This window comes from Garra rufa, chromosome 2 (genome assembly GCF_049309525.1).
Source record: "Garra rufa chromosome 2, GarRuf1.0, whole genome shotgun sequence".
In the NCBI taxonomy this organism is placed as follows: Eukaryota; Metazoa; Chordata; class Actinopteri; order Cypriniformes; family Cyprinidae; genus Garra; species Garra rufa.
In genome coordinates, this window is record NC_133362.1 from 3,229,151 (window position 1) to 3,250,972 (window position 21,822).

Below are 21,822 nucleotides of genomic sequence, written 5' to 3' on the forward strand. Positions count from 1 at the left end.
GACTGTAGAACGAGTTCGCAAATCGTTTAATTTGGTTAGCAAATAGTTTGATTCGCGAATTGTTTGATTCAGTTCGGGGCTGTAGAACGAGTCTGCGAATAGTTTAATTCAGTTCGGGAATCGCTTGATTCAGTTCGGGAATGTAGAACGGGTTCGCAAATCATTTGAAAACCTTCCTTGTTGTATAGACAGTTTCACTCTGATATATGGCACAATCTGAAAGTGAAGAGAGTTGTAAACACAGTTTCATATTGACATTCAAAAAAGCACCTAAAGATACACACCATCAATCAAAAACACCTGACAGTGCTCTGTACCTCATGATTAACACTCATAAAAAAATAATAATAAAAGTTTGAGGTCAGTAAGATTTTTCAAGGATGCATTAAATTGATCAAAAGTTAGAGTTAACACATTTATGTAGTAAAAGATTTCTTTTTCAAATAAATGCTGTTCTTTCGAACTTTCTATTCATCTGTGAATCCTGAAAAATAACATGCATGATGGTTTCTACAAAAACATTTTGTAGCAAAACTGTTTTCAACATTGATAATAATCAGAAATGTTTGAGCAGCAAATCAGCATATTAGAATGATTTCTAAAAAAAATCATGTGACACTAAAGACTATAATAATGATGCTGACAATTCACACATAAATTAGGGTTTAGCAAATACTCACATAGAAAACAGCTATTTTGAAATTGTAAAAATATTTCACATTTTTACTGTATTTTTGATCAGATAAATTCAGTCTCGGTGAGCGGAAGAAAAATAAACATTAAAAATCTTACTGACCACAAACCTTGGAATGATCACGTATATCAATATTTATAGAGTTCTAAAATCTTTAGACACAACCAGTTTGACTTTCTTTAGTTTAGTCGTGTGTGCATGTGTGAGTGAAATCAGTTCAGTGAACTCACAGATCAAACACAGGTCAAGAGTTTAGCTCCACAGATAAGCCTATTGCAAGTGTGTCTGATTACACAACAGCAGAAAGCTTTAGTAACATCATTAAGAGCTCTGCAGTGTTGAAAACGATCAGTCTTTCGCAACACAATCACAGCAATGTCTTTTATAAATGGATTCATCTGCCAATCAGCTTTTTCAAATCTACAGGGCCGTATGAAACCTTTAAGTGGACTACAACGCAGTCTATTTCAGGATTCCTTTTCCTCCAAGTCAAACAGTAAAGTACATAATGTTAACCCAGAGAACCACTCATTTGAACCTCTACAAAAAGACTCCTTTGAGATCTTGCGTCACGAGCTCCTGCGGCTGTCAACAGACTTTCACATTTAACACAAAGGCACAAACTTTGTTTAGGCAACAGCTATAAAAAGCATGGGGTTTGATAGCAAACGGCAGAGGAGCGTAATAAAGCAGAGGTCTGGAACGAAAAGCACACGTGCAAAAGAAGATTGCAGAAAGGACATCGCTTTTATATTTTATTCTATTTACAGCACATAAAAAAACTCCACCGTGTGGAGCGGTGGCAGAAAGTCCAGCTGGAAAAACGCAGCCAAACCTGCGAGCAGGCTCTGGAAAGGTCAGTCCGGCCGTCTGGAGGTCCCGCTTCACAGCAGACACACAGATATTCAAGCCCACGTACGCCTGCACTCACTCAGCAAACACATGATCACGAACACACTGCTTTTTATGCTTTAATAAAAGAGATGGTGCATAGGAGCGTACAGTTCTCTCCATATCTCCAGTGGAACATTTCATAAGGAGGAAAGCAACGTAAACCGGGCTAAACGCGAGAATACAGTGTACACAACTTCCTGAAAGCGTCTTTTAATCGAAATCTGCATCATAAACATTAAAAATCACTTCAAAAGCGATGGGGTCGGCTCCTCCGAGAGTCTGCAAACTCGAGTTAGTGTTCACAGCAGGCCACCAAGGTACGGATAAAGTGCTTCTCTTAACGTGACACATTAAATAATTAAAGCAAAACATCACATAATCAGAGTGGAAAAAGAGGATGGAGAGACATACGAGAGATATACTTCTCAGAGAGGACAGAGAAAGTGAAGCGACGGACAAACTGACATACTGCATGGTGTAAGACCTACATGATGCAAAAAGGAATTTCACATTTTCATAATCTGAAGAAACAGACACAGTAAGACTTGTCGTTTTGTATTATAATACGGATATTCGTCGATCCGTTCCGGTCCGATCCAATCCTAAACGGACGTGAGAGTCATAAGAAACAGCAGCAGTGTGATCTTACAGGAGGCCAGTCCCCGGTCGAGTGTTTTTTTCTTTTTCTTTCGTGAATAAATACATTCGGATTTAGTGTCGAGCTACTTGTTCTAATATAATGTACGTCCTAAAAAACAAACAAACGAAAGATGGAGAGACAAACAGGGGGAATTGTTCGCTCCGAGGTTCCCACGTTCTCCTCGTGACCCCTCATATACAGTCCGCGCATCACTTTTTCTTCCGACTGCCGCGCGTGGGGGGGGTGGGACCAAGCACCTTCCCTCATGATATCCGTGGCAAATGAAGGCGCTCTCCGTCCGGGGAGATCGCCACATCCTGGGAGTGCCTGCAAAACCCTGAATGACAGCCAGTCCACTGCCGTCCTCATCCTCTGTGGAGAGAAAAATAGACACATGAATAGACAGAACAATATTCATTATTGATAAAAAATATATTTAAAACAAGGATTTGCATGAACTGTGCATTCATATGCTCATGTGAATGTGAAGTCAACATGCTAAAAACAAACCATTGAGAGTTTTTTTTTGTGAGTTAAGGATTTATGTACAGAGATTACAAAAACACATAAAAAAAAAACATTCATAAAAGTGCATGCATAAAAGATGCGTGCATAAAAATCCACCAATGATGGGTAAAAGAGGCATGCGTAAAAATGCGCAAATTACGCATAAAAGATGCATGCATGAAAATCCACCAATAATGGTTAAAAGATGCATGCAAAAAATGCACAAATTATGCGTAAAAGATGCATGCATGAAAATCCACCAATGATGGGTAAAAGAGGCATGCATGAAAATCCACCAATGATGAGTAAAAGATGCATGCAAAAATCCACCAATGATGGGTAAAAGATGCATGCATGAAAATCCACCAATGATGAGTAAAAGATGCATGCAAAAATCCACCAATGATGGTTAAAAGATGCATGCAAAAACTGCACAAATTATGCGTAAAAGATGCATGCATAAAAATCCACCAATGATGGGTAAAAGAGGCATGCATGAAAATCCACCAATAATGGTTAAAAGATGCATGCAAAAATACACAAATTATGCGTAAAAGATGCATGCATAAAAATCCACCAATGATGGGTAAAAGAGGCATGCATAAAAATCCACCAATGATGGGTAAAAGAGGCATGCATAAAAATCCACCAATGATGGGTAAAAGAGGCATGCATAAAAATGCACAAATTATCTATAATAATGCATATATATATATAAATGCACAAATGATACTTAATAGTGCATGCATATAAAAATGCACAACTAATGCATAACAATGGACTGAAGTTTGGACTCGCAGACATGTAGTCATGCAAAGCACAGTCTAGATGTGACTAAATATGGCTGGAGGGAAATTCAGGAGTCCAGACACTTGCAGTGGGATCGGCTTGTGAACTTGAGCCAATATTGAACCAAGACAGCATCTGATCCTCAACAAACATGAGGTGACCTAGCAATCTCCAAAGAAACTAAGGCCATGGGAACCAACCGAGAAGTTAAAGACATTTCTACGCTCAACAAAACAGGAATCAACCCTACTGTTTTCAATAACATTTAGAGATCATGAAGTGTAAAGGAAATGTGCAACTAAAAACACAAAAAGTGTTATGCACCCACAGTCATTCAAAACCTGTTTGACATTCTCCTGTGGAACACCAAAAGAGATGTTTACAAAGCATTTGTATTTGTATTTATATTTCCATCAAATTATACAAACAAACTTTGTCCGATTTTAGGAAATATGTCGATTTTAGGATATATGTGGTGCGACCATCAAGAAACTACCATTTTGAGACTTTTATGTTGAAGTCATTGCATCATATACCATTTTGCCAAGGACCCATGAAAGCATCAAGCAGATTTGTAAAAATATAACCTTTTTAATCTTATGTTATTACCACATTTGGACATCATGTGGTATGACCTCAAAAAAAAAAAAAAGTTATTTCTACAAGTATTTATTTTTATTATAAATTTCATAGTGACCTTTTGTGGGAAGCTAGCTTGTTTTGTTAAGGTGATCAATTCTGTGCCAGATTGGCAGTTATAATTGGTCAGATCGCCTCTTTTACTGGTAATGCTCTGACATGCATGTACCTAACCTAAAGGCATGCAAATAATTAAAGTGCATATTAAACATGCATCGCATATATTTATTCAATTGAACAATATCATTATGCTTTATTATAATTTTAATTGGGTTTAATATGTGGAATGCACCACTTCCAGCATTTTGCAGATTACGCGCCACGGTCAAAATGCAATAGAGGATTTTAAAAATCAAATGCTCAAGGAAACATTGCTGTACGTTAAGCATTTCCATCAAAACTGAAGTATGCTTTGCTTGTCATTACATTTCAAGATGCAAATAAAGACAAGTCTCTCACCTAAGTTTCGCAGTGAGCCAGTAGAGATGTGATTTCGGCACTCATGTGTCCCACTGCCTTGGCGGCCTCCATGATGGCACGGCGGTACATCCCTTTCTTTTTGCGGTTGAAGCGTGACCTGAAGAATTCGCGGAAGGGCGAGAGTTTGGCAACCGAGAGTTGGGAGGTGGTGGGGGATCCGAACCAGGAGACTTTAGCTTCGGGCCAAGGAGCATCAACCTCGCCTTCTTCTCTACGAGTACCGCTAATACTGAGTATCTGAGCGGGCCACCAGGGAAAGCCGTGGATCTTCCCCCAAACGACGTCACCCACCGTCACCGCGTGGCCTTCCTCGGTCACGCATTTAGTCATGCTGCGAGTGTGCAGCCGTACGGTTAGAGGCGGAACGGTCTTGCTTTCTCCTTGAGAGGAAGACGACACGGAGATGTCGTCGCCCGGAGCGAGATCGCAGAGTTCCGGCGACGTTCCGTCGGAGCTGAACGACTTGGACTCGTCTAGGCTGTCGCTGCTGCACACGGAGAGGCTAGAAGAGTCTGCTTTCCTCTTCCGGAAGTTGATTAGTAAAGTCAAGTCACCGTGTCGCTCAACTTCCTCGCCTGACCAAAGTTCAAGAGAATTCTTCTCCGTGCCATCTTCGGATTGAGAATTGGCAACTCTGGGACTTTTCCTCCGGGCGCCGTCCACCAGTTCCGCCTCGTACACGGACACCTGCTCCGCTCCGTCAGCCCTAGATCTTAAGCGTATCTTGGGCGAAGGGGCGTCCGGACTAGTCAACTTTGGGAGCTTGAGTTTGGGAATGGAAATGGTAAGACCCGTGCGAATGGCGTCTACAGGAGGTTGCAAGACTTTCTGCGATTCCTTGGAAGCGTCTCGTTCTCCGTGGCCGTTCTGCAACAGTTGCTTCGGACAGAAGGGTTTGACAGAGCCGTGAACTCTTGAGGGAATCTTTATCACTTCGCCTTTACCTTGTGGAGTGCTATAAGAGATCTTAATCACAGGACTGTGGGGAATGACGTCCCCTCCTGGAAACTTCTCATCGTCCTTCTTGTCCTTCCGGAAGCGTTTGCCGTCGTAGACCGTCGAGTCCTCTCGTCTCTTCGACTCTTTGTTGTTGTCTCCGTCGGTGTCCTTTCTCAGACTCTTGGTTGGAGTTGCTTTAGCGTCCTCCTCGGCTTGAGGCGCATTCTCCTTTCTGGAGGTCTTGGGCACCGTTGGTCCATCTTTGCTGTCCTCGTCGCTGTTTAGTGTGTTTTTGCATTTCTCGCAGAGCACCTGTCGAGGTCTCAGTCGGATCGTGCTCATGGTCATCCGTCCGGACTCTCGACTTCGTCTTTTCTTCCTCTTGATTGGACGAGGCGGCGGTTGAGGTACCCATTGGTTGTACGTGTGCCGGACCCACATGGGCTGCGGAAACGGGGCGCCTTCGAAGTACGGCGGGTACGTCGGCTGGCCTGGTTCCACCGGGATGGGTACAGGAGCAGGAGCTCCCATCTCAGGCTCAGTGTTCTCATCTTTTGGTCGCTGCGTCGGCTGACTGACAGGTTTAGAGGAAGCCTCTTCATTTGTGACTTCACAGTCCTCTCTCAATATGAGGTTCTCTTCGGATTTTCCAACAACGTCTGGAAGGCAAAACAGCCCAGTCCTACGGAAAAGAGTTGAGAGAGAACATAAGAGCTAATAATGGATGTTAATTACCTATAATACTGCACTTCTGTACATCAACACAATAGCTTCCTGACTTTCCTTTATTCTGACTCATTACTTTTCTGTTTTAAAGCTAAGAGTGTAATTGCTCTGCCACTATCGACACCAATTAGACCTGAAAAAATAAAAGACAAAACTGGCTTCTCCATTGTTTGGCCGAACAGACAGACAGTGTTGAGATACTGAGCCACAATCATTACATTTATTGGGTAAAGCAATCCTCAAAAGTTAGTAAGTTAATTTTGCATGCTAATAATTTTATATTTTCTGCTTTAATTATAATTTTTGTTAAAGTTTTAGTATTTCTGTTTTGTGTGTCAATGACATGACCCTTAAATTTTCTGTTCAGTTAAAAATGGGTTTAAATGTGTAAAAGATGCCATATATATGTACCTCTCCCAAGTATGTACTCACTTTTCATAAAACATTAGTTATTTGCATTTTTTTCTGTTATTCAAAGTGTCTAAATATCATGTGGTGTGACCGTCCGACCATAACTTCCTTCAAAACATCTTTGAAATTACCCTAAATTTATTCAGATTATTTTCCTGCACTATTTGGCTTGATTTCCAAAGTGTTCCTGTATAAAATTGCAAAGCATTTGTATTTAAATTTCCATGATAATATACAAACAAACTTTGTCCGATGATGTCCATTTTATATGAAATATCATGTGGTGCGACCAAACTGGCTTTCTGACACTCCCTGTCCTCCATTGTTTGGACGAACAGTCAGATAGTGTTGAGATACTGAGCCACAATAATTACATTTATTGGGTAAATCCATCCTCAAACGTTAAGTTAGTTAATTTTGCATGCCAATATTTTTTTTTCTTTTCTGCTTTAATTTAAATTTTTGTTGAAGGTTTAGTACTTTGTTTTGTATGTCTTTTTTTTTTTTGTAAAAAATGTAAATGGGTCAATGACGTGATGCCTACATTTTCTGTTCAGTTAAAAATAGGTTCAAATGTGTAAAACAAGATGCCATATATACAGTATGTATGTTTTTCTCCCATGTATGTACTCATTTTAACTTTTCAAAAAATCATGTTGTGCGACCGTCCGACCATAACTTCTGTTGAACATCTTTGAAATTACCCTAAATTTATTCAGATGAATTTCCTGCACTATTTGGCATGGTTTCCAAAGTGTTTTGTAATCCTATATAAAATTGCAAAGTATTTGTATTTCTATTTCCATCATAATATACAAAAAACTTTGTCCGATGATGTCCATATTATGAAATATCATGTGGTGCGGCCATCGAGAAACTACCATTTTAGGAATTTTATGTTGAATGTTATGACCTCAAAAAAAAAAAAAAAAAAAGAAGAAGAATATTAAGCTTTTTCTACAAGTATTTATTTTTATTAGCAATTTCTTGTTTTGTTCAGAAGGCCAATTCTGTGCTTGTAAATTTTGACTGAATTTTAAATATCATGTGGTGTTTTCCATTATAGATTTATGTCCCAGATTGGCAGTTTTTGCGCTTTTATATTCAATTGATGGTTTATACACATAAAATACTTTGTTTTAGTATAATGTGGAATAGATTTTTATGCAATTTGGGTAATTTCAGACGGTTTGTTTAATTTTTGTGCAATATGAGGAAAAAATGCAAAACAAAAATAATAATTTAGAGCATGTCATTTTTGTTTGGCAATTCTGTATTTAGAATTATTTTTTTTTTCATAAACAAAAAAATGTATTTTTTTTTTACCAGATTCCCCTACCATCAAAGTAAAATAAACACTCAACCCGACCAATAATAGCAATAACTGTATTAAATTAAAAATAAAATCTAATTTCTGTGGTTAAAATATGAATCACTGCTACAGTATGCAAATGTGAATGGTATTTTAAAATCATTTATATTAGTTTTATACAATTTACAGGGAAAATAAATGTGCTAGCTACATTTAAGAAGGCAAGTCTGAAATTGTAGAACAAAAATATGAGATAATTATTTACAAAAACTCAAAAGAAATGCAAATACTTTGTTTCTGAAGACTTTAATTACTGAGAACATCTGCAAAATGTTAAGGAAATTAATTAATTTTATTATAAATCATGGTCGCACCACATGACTTTTTTTGAGGCTATAGCCAATTAATCTAGGTGAAAAAAACACTAAAACTGCCTATTTTAAAAAATTTTAATATAAATTTATGTGTACACTACATTCTTAATATTTGAAAAATTTAAATATTTTTTTTTTTGTATTTTAAAATTGCCCTGTCAAAAATCCTTATACGTCAATGACCTATATAGTTTATCAAGTTTTAGTTATTTTAATACTTTAAATTAAATTAAAAAAAAAAAAAATAATAAATGAAAATGAACACTTTTTATATTTTCAATTGTTTATTTTATTTCGAACAATGGACATTTCTGTTATGATTTTGGATTTTGTTTACAATAATAAGATGGCACAGATAAAAAAAAAAAAGAGAGATAACCTAACAGCCATATTTTTAACACTATCACAGTGTAGCAAAACCTTTGAACACCCATGAATGGAAACCCACGATTAATCATTTGCAATGGCAAGCTGACTCTTGACCAGAAAAACGGGTTAGTGAACCAGTCATATCATGCAACACGTAACCACACCTATTTGTTTTTATAGCCTTTAAAAGAAACGCCACAGATCTCACTTCATCTCCCGAAACGTTTATTCCTAAAAACTCTAAGAACTTAAACATAGCAGGATTAATCTCACGAAAACACGTCAAGGTCACATTTCAATAATACAGCATAAACCAAATGAAGAGACTATTTAGGACACTAGTAATTATGTGCATTGTGACAGTGTTTTCATAATAATTAAGCACATTATCTCTACAAACACCTCTCTACTGTAATTACCGGACAATGAGTTCAATTATTCTCAGTGTTGATTCTCAATAGATTTAGTTTGTATATTTGCATGCAATAAAACCGAAACTGAGTCAGTAGTTTAAAAATAAAAATGACTAAATAATATGGAAGCCCATTTCCACAAAAAGAAAGAAATCAAAACAAAAATAGTAATTGTGACTTTTTATCTCGAAATTTTGACTTTTCTTGCATTTCTGAGATATAAATTCAAAAATGAGACATTCCATTATGATGTCTGCATCAAATTAAATTTACAAAAGTGATACTTTTTATGCATAAAAATCATATTAAATGCAATTCAAGACTCTACTTTAATGTTTCTGATAACTTCTGTGAAAAAAGTCAACATGTGGGTGAAATAATGATCTATTGTCATTCAGTCAACAGATGTGTTCATGCTAAATTAAACATATACTTATTCTTAACTACAACCATGGTTATTAAAATTTAAAAGTTTTATAAAAGAATAAGTGATCATATATAGAAAATCATATACAAAAAATAAGTGATATATATCAAACTATATTATATGTGACTCTGGACCACAAAACCAGTCATAAGGGTGCATTTTTCACATCAAAGCTGAATAAATAAGCTTTTTATTGATGTATGGTTTGTTAGGATAGGACAGTATTTGTCTGAGATACAACTATTTGGAAATTTGCAATCTGAGGGTGCAAAAAATTTAAATATTGAGAAAAAATCGCCTTTTAAGTTGTCCAAATGAAGTTCTTAGCAATGCATATTACTAATCAAAAATTAAGTTTTAAAATTTATGGTAGGAAATTAACAAAATATATTCATGGAACATGACCTTTACTTAATATCCTAATGATTTTTGGTTGATGAATTGATCATTTTGACCCATGCAATGTTTTTTTGGCTATTGCTACAAATATACCTGTACTTAAAACTTAAGTTTTTTTTGGTCCAGGGTCACACATATAAAGATAAAAAGTGGCAAAGATTGGTAAACATGGCAACAAATCAGTATTTTAGGGCTGAACTGTGATCATTAAATAGTCTTTTAATGAGTCTTGACCTATATATGCCTGACAACATTTTTTAGTATATGAACAATTGTTATGCTGAGTGACATTTTAGTGCACTGTAAAAAGTTTTGACCAGATTCAACTTGAAAACCTAAGTTCAGCAGCTGTCTTAAATTTTTAATCAGCTTAAAACTACAAGTCATTTTAACTTATTACAATAAAAATTAGTTGATTTAACTTAATTTAAGGCAGCTGCTAAACTTAAGTTTTTAAGTTGAAACTGGTGAAAACTTTTTCTGTAAATCATGGTAAAAATGTATGACGGTCATTAGTTTTTGCTCAGAAAAAAAATAAAACTGGACACATTCTAATGCACAGAGACAAAAAAAGTATTATTGTTTATTGTTTTGATGCTTAAAGCCCCTTTTTTGTCTTTAAACCTAACTCAGAATTAGTGGTGGGCGATATGCCAAAAATATCATATCACGATTTTATTCAGAAATATCACGATTTTAATCATGAATGAATGATGCATTTATATAGCGCTTTATTGTGTATTGCCGATTTTAAAACTAAAACCGTACAAGGTAACAAAATATAAAATAAAAAGAATGGCAGATATTTAGGCCAAAGTGGTCAAATATAAAAATCTTTTGTCATAATTGTATCTTTGTTATTAAAAAATAAAAACAAAGATAGGCTACGTGGTACAAATACACATAATATACAAATAAAACAAACAGTGCTTTCATTATCAGGTACTAAAGGTGTATTTATCAGTAGCATTCATGAAATTGAATTAACAAATATAAAAATTAAAACACTATATACATAAATACATTGACTCTTATTAAAGCAACTGTATTAAAGCTCTTCAGTCAAAAGCAGTGAGAAATTTTCCTTTGCGTTTTGCTTTATTGCCGTACCATTACCTAAAAATTACAATTATGACATTTACTCACTCTCGAGTTTTTTTTTTTTTTAAAGCATAAAACGTGTAAAACTTATTTGGAATAATGTGGGCAACCAGCAGTTACTTCCATAGTATTTTATAATTTTTTCCCCCACTATCAAAGTGCTACTGTTATCCACAAAATATCTTCTTGTGTGTTCAGCACAAGAAAAACATTAATAGAGATTTGGAACAACCTGTGAGTGAGTACATTTTTAGGTGAACTGTCCCTTTAAATGACAATCTGCGACATGTTTAGTTCTGTCGCTTTAAGAGATTTAATACACAGGCGTGCATCTGTTTTTCTCTCAACTATTTACTTTCACTTTCGACATAACCAATTGTGTTTATATCTATTCCTTGTGTGTTTTTGACAGTATTAGTGACTCAGATGCCAAAGACAGCTTAGTCCAGTAATCAGTTGCTGTTTGACAGGCTTTTAGTGCATTGATGCTATTACGTTTATACGTTTATTAACCGGCACATGCGAATAATGTACTTTTGCAATTACGAATAAGAATAAGTCCCATTGTATTGTGCATTATATTGAGATTGAGGCACACTGTAGGACGATACTACAATATTTATTCAAAAGCAGATGGAGATATTTGAATCGTCCTCGATCAAAAATCAGCATATTGCACAACCCTACTCAGAATTGACCATATGCACAGAGCGTCCTTTAAAACTTCCACATAATGATAAGCAGCTCGTAAACTTCAGCTGAAGCACATTTTATATATACTATCATAATGTATTTAGGATAACGTTAGCTAGCTAGGGATACTTCTCTTCAAGGACATCTTAATCGAATTCTTGATCATCACTAACTTGCCTTCATAGTCATCAAAACATTTTTAAAATCTTGTCATATTTTAAAGCCTTTATTATTTTTCAACTCTACAGCTAAAAATTCACTTCAGTTTCACTTTTTATTCATAAAGACATCATTTTCATGGAAAACACTGCCTTTTTAAGATGAAAATTACTTGAAATTACAGATATAACCAGAAGATGGCAGCAGAGGATCAATCATTGGCTGCAGCTGCCATTTCAACTCCCTAGTTTTCTCAAGACGTCTCGCTTTTGGATTTATTATAAGATTACTATACAATAAATTGTAGTACTCTTACCACACTGAAGTATATAGTATAGCAAGTGCAAAAAGTCATTAAATAGATTAATAAATAAGCTCAGACACAAACAGCCTATAAGTGTGAATTATTCAAATACTTATATATAGTTCGCTACAAATTAAAAAAGTGAAATATTAATGGTATAAGAATAAAACAATGCACTAAATATGAATTTGAAATATTTAATAACTACATCTTTTAAGCTTTATCTTGAATGTAAACACTATTAAATAGATATTTAACCAACACAAACGTGTTACTGCTGTAGTTTGTAACTCTGAAGTTAGTCTGAATCATTTAATGCACAGCTGTTTTTTTGCCATCAGCTTGTCAGATGTTTCATCCGGTTATTACTGTCAATCATAGCAATGACTTGCGCATATTTAGCTGATTTACTCACATTTTTTTTAAACTGGCATTTGTCATTCTTGAAACACTAAACAAGGACATTTGGTCCTCTTAGACAAAAAAAAAACTTTTATTATTTTCCAACTCTACAGCTGTGCGATAAAATTCACTTCAAAGACATTTTATTCCATGTTGTCTTAGTGATAAAAAAGTGAATCTTTGAAGTGAATTTTATTATTTTCCAACTCTACAGCTGTGCAATAAAACTCATTTCAAAGATTCACTTTTTTATCACTAAGACAACATGGAAAAAAATGTCTTTTTAAAATAAAAATCACATGAAATGACCCATATAACCAGAAGATGGCAGCAGAGGATCAATCATTAGCTGCCATTTCAACTCCCTAGTTTTTCAAGACGTCTCGCTTTTCAATTTATTATAAAATTACCAGTGTAATAAATTGTAGTACTTTTACCGCACTGAAGTATACAGTATATCAAGTGCAGAAAGTCATTAAAATAAATGAATAAATAAATAAATAAGCTCAGGCACAAACAGCCTATAAGGCTGAATTATTTAAATACTTATATATAGTTCACTACAAATTAAATAAGTTAAATAATAATGGTATAAGAATTAAATAATGCACTCAATATGAATTTGAAATATTTGATATAATTTAATAACTACATCTTGAACTGTAAAAGCTATTAAATAGCCTATATTTAACCAACACAAACGTGTTATTGCTGTAGTTTTGTTTCTCTGAATTTAGTCTGAATCATTTAACGCACAGCTGTTTTGTTTGCCATCAGCTTGTCAGATGTTTCATCCGGTTATTACTGTCAATCATAGCAATGACTCACACATATTTAGCTGATTTACTCATGTATTTTTTAACTCACATTTGTCATTCTTGAAACAGTATACAAGGACATTTGGTCCTCTTAGACAAAAAAAAACTTATTTTCCAACTTTACAGCTGTGCAATAAAATTCACTTCAAAGATTCACTTTTTTATCATTAAGACAACATGAAAAAAATGTATTTTTAAAATAAAAATCACATGAAATGACCCATATAACCAGAAGATGGCAGCAGAGGATCAATCATTAGCTGCAGCTGCCATTTCAACTCCCTAGTTTTTCAAGACGTCTCGCTTTTCAATTTATTATAAAATTACCAGTGTAATAAATTGTAGTGCTTTTACCGCACTGAAGTATACAGTATATCAAGTGCAGAAAGTCATTAAAATAAATAAATAAGCTCAGACACAAACAGCCTATAAGGGTGAATTATTTAAATACTTATATATAGTTCACTACAAATTAAATAAGTTAAATAATAACGGTATAAGAATTAAATAATGCACTCAATATGAATTTGAAATATTTGATATAATTTAATAACTACATCTTGAACTGTAAAAGCTATTAAATAGCCTATATTTAACACAAACGTGTTACTGCTGTAGTTTGTTACTCTGAATTTAGTCTGAATCATTTAACGCACAGCTGTTTTGTTTGCCATCAGCTTGTCAGATGTTTCATCCGGTTATTACTGTCAATCATAGCAATGACTCACGCATATTTAGCTGATTTACTCATGTATTTTTTAACTCACGTTTGTCATTCTTGAAACAGTATACACGGACATTTGGTCCTCTTAGACAAATAAAACATTTCTTGGATTGTGAATGGATTACGTAGAGAAAACAAGCAAAGTACACTCAGCACAGTACAGTTGACTGAAAATGACTGAGCTGGCTCGACTGAAACAAGGAAGTAATCCATGCATATGGTCAATTAATAGATATAAACTTGCAATTCTGAGGAAAAAAAAAGAACTGCTGAATATAAACTGCTTTTTTGTTTCCACCACAGAACAAAAAATTAAAATGCAATTGCAACTTAGTCTTAATTCTGACATTTCTTCTTAGAATTGGGAATTTATCAGAAACGTGAGGCATTTGATATTTTGCGATTGGAGGTGAGCAGAAGTCTGTGAGAAAGGCAACCTGAGCCAAAGCAATGAGCCGCACGGCTGCTCGCTGTTAGAAAAAACGGCAGACAAAGAGACCAACGGGACGGCCGGAACCCCCCTCCACCTCACTGAACAAAAACAATCCCATAAACCACCGGGGACGCAGGAGAGGGCCAAGAGATTTGCTTGTTTTCACATCCAGCCCTAAAATCTGATTGTGCCGGGATTATCAATTAAACCTTGGAAGGAAGTCCTGCGGGTAAAAGAGGCAGAAGCCCTCAGGCAATAAACACCAATCATTTGAGATGTTTGATGAAAAATAAAACGCCCACCCCTGAAGCGCCCGTCCTAAAGGGCCACACGAACTACAGCGGCAGGATCCCATGTAGGTGTAAGAAAACATTTCATTGCATAATCTGTATATTTATAACAGCTGAAATGCTCATGACAGACCATGATGAACGACTAGATGCTATTTGAACACTCCTAGGCCGTTCAGAATAGAAAACTAGCTGACTATTTTTTTCAGAATGAAGAAATTATTCTATGATACAGATGTTATTACATTCTTAAAAATAAAGGCTCTTATTGGGATTGATGGTTCTATGAACCTGTCAAATGCAGAAAAGGTTCTTTAGATTTTTTAAATATTCTTCAAAATGGTTCTTTTTAACAAGTGTTTACTGAAAGGTTCTTTGGGGAACCAAAAAAAAGGTACAAAAGATACTTTTGGAACCATTTTTAAGAGTGTATACTTATTTCACTACACTGGGGGAAAAAAAAAAAAAAAGTGTAGAAACTTCTTACGAAATGCCAAGAAACACATTACAAGTAGAAAAAAAATAAATAGTATTTTTTGTTTGTGAAACTCTGCAATAATCTTTATTTTTTTAACAACAAAACATTTTACAAAATCATTTTTTACAATGCATGAATCTTATTTTCCATTTGGAAGTTAATTCTAAAAACAAAATGAGTACATTTATGGCTTTTTTTCGATGCAATTGCAAATTTATATGTCATAATGCAAGCTTTTTTCCTCCTAACTGCAAGAGGAAAAGTCATAATTTAAATTGCAGTGCTTGTGAAACATTCATGATGTTTTGAATTCAACTGAAAGAGTATTTCCTAGTATACATACTCCATCTTGTTATATGCGTACAGCATAATGCATACAGCTTATTCAGCATTAAGTTATTTTTTCTTGCAATTGCAAGTTTATATTTCATATTGCAACCTTTTTTTCTCATAACTGCAAGGGAAAAAGTTAGAATTGCAAGAAAAAGACAGAATTTAAATTGCATTGTTTGTGAAACGTCAATAATGCATTGAATTAAACAAGGTTTTTGAAGTAGAAAGACTGAAATAGTATTTTCTAGTAAACATACTCCAATAATCCTGTTATATTTGCAAGGACAAAAGTCAATAACCTTTTTTTTTATTGTTTTAGAACAATAAAAAAAATCGGATAAACGTTTCATATAACTTATTTTCAGCTGATTTTAGTCCACTGAATCTTTTCTGGTTTAGAAAATGTCATTCTGAAGTATAGACAAACAAATAGTATTTTCTAGTAAAACTCTCTAATAATCTTTATTTTCAACATTGAAACATTTTACAAAATCATTTTTACAATGCATGAAGCTTATTTTCCATTTGAAAGTTAAAAAAACCCAAAATGAATACATTTCTGTATTTTTCTTGCAATTTCCAGTTTATATTTCATAATTCAGACTTTTTTCTCATAACTGCAATCGAAAAAGTCAGAACTAAAAATGCACTGTTTGTGAAATGTTAAGCATGCATTGAATTAAACATGACATTTTTGAAGTAGAAAGACTGAAATAGTATTTTCTAGTAAACAAACTCCAATAATATTTCAATGCATACAGCTTTTTTTTGCATTTTTAAGTTTATTCAGAAAAATAAAACAAGTAAAATTCTGAATTCTTCCTTGCAATTCAGAGGAAAAAAGTCAATTACCTTTTTTTTATAACAATAAAAAAAATATGATAAATGTTTAATATACGTTTATTTTCAACTTTTTAGTAGACATTTTTTTTGTAGACACTTTACTGGTTTAGAAAATGACATTTTGAAGTAGAAAAACGTAAATAGTATTTTCTAGTAAAACATACTCGAATAATCTTTCTTTACAACTTTCCAAAATATTTTAAGCATACAGCTTATTTTGCATTTGAAGTTAATTCTGAAAAAGAAAACAAACAGAATTATGAATTGTCTTGCAATTCTGAGTTTATATCTCGCAAAATATTTTTTTCCATAGAATTGCAAGCAGAAAAGACAGAATTGTAAGAAAAAAGACAATTACCTTTTTTAGAACAATAAAAAAATCTATAAATGTTTTGTATACTTATTTTTTAGTACAATTAGTGTAGACATGAAGTAAAAAAAAAACACTTCACATGCATGAAGCTTATTTTCCATTTGGAAGTTAATTCACAAAAACAAAAAGTAAATTTCTGACTTTTTTTCTTGCAATTGCAAGTTTACATTTCATAATGCAAGCTTTTTTCTCAACCGTAACCGTAAAAAAAACGTAGTGCATGTGGCTTTTATTTTCCTTTTGTGAGTTATCAACAAAAATGTGTAACTTCTCAATTAAACACTAGATAAAAAGATCAAGCTCTGGATCATTCGTCACACTGGAGATAAAAGGTTAAGCGCACAGCATTGTGGGACAAAGTATTCCACGCCATGTAATCATTAGGTCATCTTAGTACACTTTTCACATGGAAAATGTGCAGTTAATATGATTTTCTGAATGTAGCACAATATGTCCAATGAGTGGCGATGACTCACGACTCCTGAACACCAGCAGGACGTGATTCATGATGACATAACAGGAACAACGCAGCATCTGACCACATTTCAAACCAGTGATTTAACAAAAAGTTGCATAAAAAACGGTGAGAGAACTGACACGTAGGTATTAAACCTTTGGGTTTCCATAGTTTTAAAACCGAGCATATGTAGACGGTTTGTATCAGAAGCTGTCAAAATATTTAACCTTTAAACCAACTTACTAATGTAAACACTGTGTTCCAGAAGGCAGGCTATTTTTCTTTTTTTCTCAGATGTCTATGTAATATTCTGATGCAGAGTGTCTATAAACACCTCAGAGTCCAGATTTTATGGAATTTGAAGTGAGATGAGCTAGTTTAGACAATGACAGCTCCTTAGAAATATAAAAAAGCATGTAGACAATCAAAGGCCTCGTGTGATTTTAAGAAGAAAACTATTTAAACGGCTTTCCCAAATTGCATTTTTAAATTTTCAGAGTTTCAGAATGCAAGCAATATTTCATTTTTTCTTAGATGTCTCTGTAATATTCTGATGCAGAGCGTCTATAAATACCTCAGAGTCGTTCATACGCTGTTTATAACGGAACATAACATTATGAAGCATATGAGTGACATCTCACCTGTCTTTGTCCGATTATTTGACTAAAAACCCATCAAACCTAAAAAAAAATGTTTTTATGGAATCTGAAATGAGATGAACTAGTTTAGACAATGACATCTGCTTAGAAATATTAAAAAAGCATGTAAATAATCAAAGGCCTTGTGTGATTTTAGGAGAAACCATTTAAATGCTATTCCCAAAATGCATTTGGACGGATGAAGGGATTAAACAGACATAGCTGAGCCATATTTGACCTTTAAACTGGATCTGAGATAGTCAGCTTTAACAATGGCATCTGACCCTTCATGAAGAATAATGATGATTTAACTCAATTAAATGAATAGTCTGAGGCAAATGCTCGATGGATGTGCGTGAAAACATCAATCAATGTTTCAGCTGGAAATGATACAATGATACAATGTTGCAATGTTATAATGTTACATCAAAGAGCTCCGTGCTACATGGCTAAAGCAGAAAGAGCATGCAATCTGCTGCAAAGCACTAAAAAGCACACGATCCGACACAAAAGAGTCGATTTATTCGCATCTACGCGATAATATAGTGTGATGGTGAGGATGGTGGTTGTTCTTCTTATTGTCTCTGAGAAAGGCCTGCTTGTTCTCTCCTGGCCTGCTGCTGGGCCCGAACCTGACAAAAGTGTGTTTTTGCATGAAAACACAAAGAAAGGCGACTCACTTTCTGCTGCAGTCCAGCAAGATGCCCGTGTAGCTCTTCTCCCGGTACGTGAGCGTCACCACCAGCGTGTCGTTGACGATCTGGTCGACGGTCACCGGGATCCGGGAGCCGGCCCGCAGCTCCTCGGCTACAGCCTCCATGTTCTCCTCGCTCGGGTGTCCGGCTTGGCGTCGCTCGATCCCGGCCGCCGGAGCCACGGTCGCGTCGGCCTTCGCTGCTACTGCGATCCGTCAACGCGCTCGGGAGGCTCCGCCAGGACGCGCAATGACGCCATCAGCTCCACCGACGCGATTACACCGGATCCGTCCGCAGTGACATCACCACAGAAAGACGAGAACAGCAGCAGCAAACACCAAAAACACACTGTTTGAACCTAGAGCACATACATCCACATATTCACTTATTAACAGCACATACAGGTGAACTTACGCATTACATCACACATACACCTCAAGATTATATACTTGATGTAGAAATTCAAACAACATGCTTATTCTGACTTGTTCAAATATATAAAAGAATAAGGGAGCATATTACATTTTATTGTGTTTTAAATGAGTAAAAAAAGTCAAATGGGCAAAATCTGGGATAGTGGCAAATTTTATAAAACGTAGAATTACTTCCACTCCAAATACTAATTCGTTGTAATTCTACATTTTAAAAATTTGCCACTATTCTAGGTTTTGCCAATTTCTCACTAAGACTTTTTTACTCATTTAAAACACAATGAAATGTAATAAGCATAAAAAACATTGCATGAAAATATTGATTTTTGTTGTAAATATGCCTGACAGGATTGACACCAAATGACATTTTATTGGTGTCTTATGTGAATTTTGTATGATATTTATTTTTTGCTCAGAAAGGCAAAAATAAAAATGCTATTAATTTAAAGACGACACTTTTTCATATATTTTTTGTGGAAAAGCAGCAATTTTAAAGTAGTATTACATTTATTGTTTTTATGCTTATTACATTTAATTGTGTTTTAAATGAGTAAAAAAGTCTGACAAAAGGGAAAAATCTGGGATAGTGGCACATTTTATAAAATGTAGAATTACTTTAAACTCAAACACTAATTAGTTGTAATTCTACATTTTTTAAATTGGCATTGTTTACTAATTTAATGCACAATAAAATGTAATAAGGATAAAAATATTATTTTTTTGTTGTAAATATGCCTGACAAGATTGTTAAACTGAATTACATTTTAGTAGGTGTCTTCTGTAAATTAGGGGAAAATGTATGAATGAAATGAAATGTATGCTTATTACATTTTATTGTGTTTTAAATGAGTAAAAAATCTGACAAAAGAGAAAAATCTGGGATAGTGTCAAATTTTATTAAAATGTAGAATTACTTCCACTCCAAATACTAATTAGTTGTAATTCTACATTTGTAAAATTTGCCACTATCCCAGGTTTTGCCCATTTGTCAGTAAGACTTTAAAAACAAAAAATAAAAACAAAAAGTGTAATACTGCTTTAAAATGTTGTTGCTTTTCCAAAAAAAAAAAAAAAAAAAAATATAAAAAAGTTTTCTGTTTAATTTAATTGCATTTTTGTTTTAGTTTTTCTGAGCAAAAATCTTGTCAGACATATTTACAACAAAAATCAATATTAAAAGACGAATGGCTTTCAACCCAATTACAAATTAGTTGTAATTCTCCATTTTATTTTATATGCCACTATCCTAGATTTTGCCCATTTGTCAGACTTTTTCACTCATTTAAAACACAATGAAATGTAATAAGCATAAAAAACATTGTATGAAAAAATAGATTTTTGTTGTAAATATGCCTGACAGGATTGACACCGAATGACATTTTAGTGGGTGTCTTCTGTAAATTAGGGAAAAAATTATGATATATATCTTTTGCTCAGAAGAACAAAAAAAAAATTTTTTTTTTAAATTAAAGAAAAAACTTTTTTTGGGGGGGGGAAAATTTAAAAGCAGTATTACATTTATTGTTTTTATGCTTATTACATTTTATTGCCCTTGTGTCATTAAATTCTTAATGACAAATGGGCAAAACCTGAGATAGTGGCAAATTTTACAAATCTAGAATTACAACTAATTAGTATTTGGGGTGAAGGTAATTTATCTTTTAATATGTCATAAATTGATTTTTGTTGTTTGATGTCTGACAGATTGTTACACTGAATGACATTTTAGTGAATGTCTTTTGTAAATCGGGGGAAATGTATGATATTTATTTTTTGCTCAGAAAAACAAAAACTGAAAGGCAATTAAATTAAACAGAAAACTTTTTCATATTTTTTTTTTGGAAAAGCAACAACATTTTAAAGCAGTATTACACTTATTGTTTTTATGCTTATACTTTTTTTCGACATCTAACATTTTTTCTGTTCCTTTTTTTTCTGAGCAAAAACTAATGACTGTCAAACTTTTTTTAACAGTGATTAATAAAAAAAAAACCACACACACAGACTAAAATGCTATTCAGTGGAGCAATAGTTCATATACCCAAAAACAACAGGCATATTTAAAACAAGTATCATTAGATGACATTAAAAGACTCTATTTAAGGATCACAGTTCAGCCCTTTAATACTAATTAAGTGTAATTTCAAATCAAATAAAATATAATACAATTTAATTTGATCACTTATTCTTTAATATATAAAAGGTTGGAAATATCCATCATATTTTAACATTTTATTTTCACAAAAGTTATTCTGAGGGTGCAAAAAATTCAAAATACTGAGAAAATCGCCTTTAAAGTTGTTCAAATGAAGCTCTTAGCAATGTATATTACTAATCAAAAATTAAGTTTTATTATATTTACAGTAAGAAATTTACAAAGTATGTTCATGCAACATGATCTTTATTTAATAACCTAATGATTTTTGGCATAAAAGACCCATTCAATGTATTTTTGGCTATTGCTACAAATATACCTCTGCTACTTACGACTAGTTTTGTGGTCCAGGGTCACATATACCGAAAATATCATGCATTTTTAAAACAAGTATCATTAGATGACACTAAAAAGATCACAAATTAGCCCTTTAATTCTAATTAAGTGTCATTTTAAACCTTCAAAGCACCAGGTTTCAGCCA

At 34.0% G+C, this 21,822-nt stretch overlaps 1 protein-coding gene across 1 annotated transcript; it reads right to left on the reverse strand.

Moving 5' to 3' along the window:
• Positions 1–1,782: 1,782 nt before the first annotated feature.
• Positions 1,783–19,063, reverse strand: LOC141326091 (PWWP domain-containing protein 2B-like). Its single transcript, XM_073834788.1, has 3 exons — positions 18,740–19,063; positions 4,623–6,264; positions 1,783–2,600 (listed from the first exon to the last, which is right to left on the reverse strand). Exons 1-2 carry the CDS (start codon positions 18,877–18,879, stop codon positions 4,623–4,625), a joined length of 1,782 nt encoding a protein of 593 aa, XP_073690889.1. The 5' UTR covers positions 18,880–19,063; the 3' UTR covers positions 1,783–2,600.
• Positions 19,064–21,822: the final 2,759 nt, after the last annotated feature.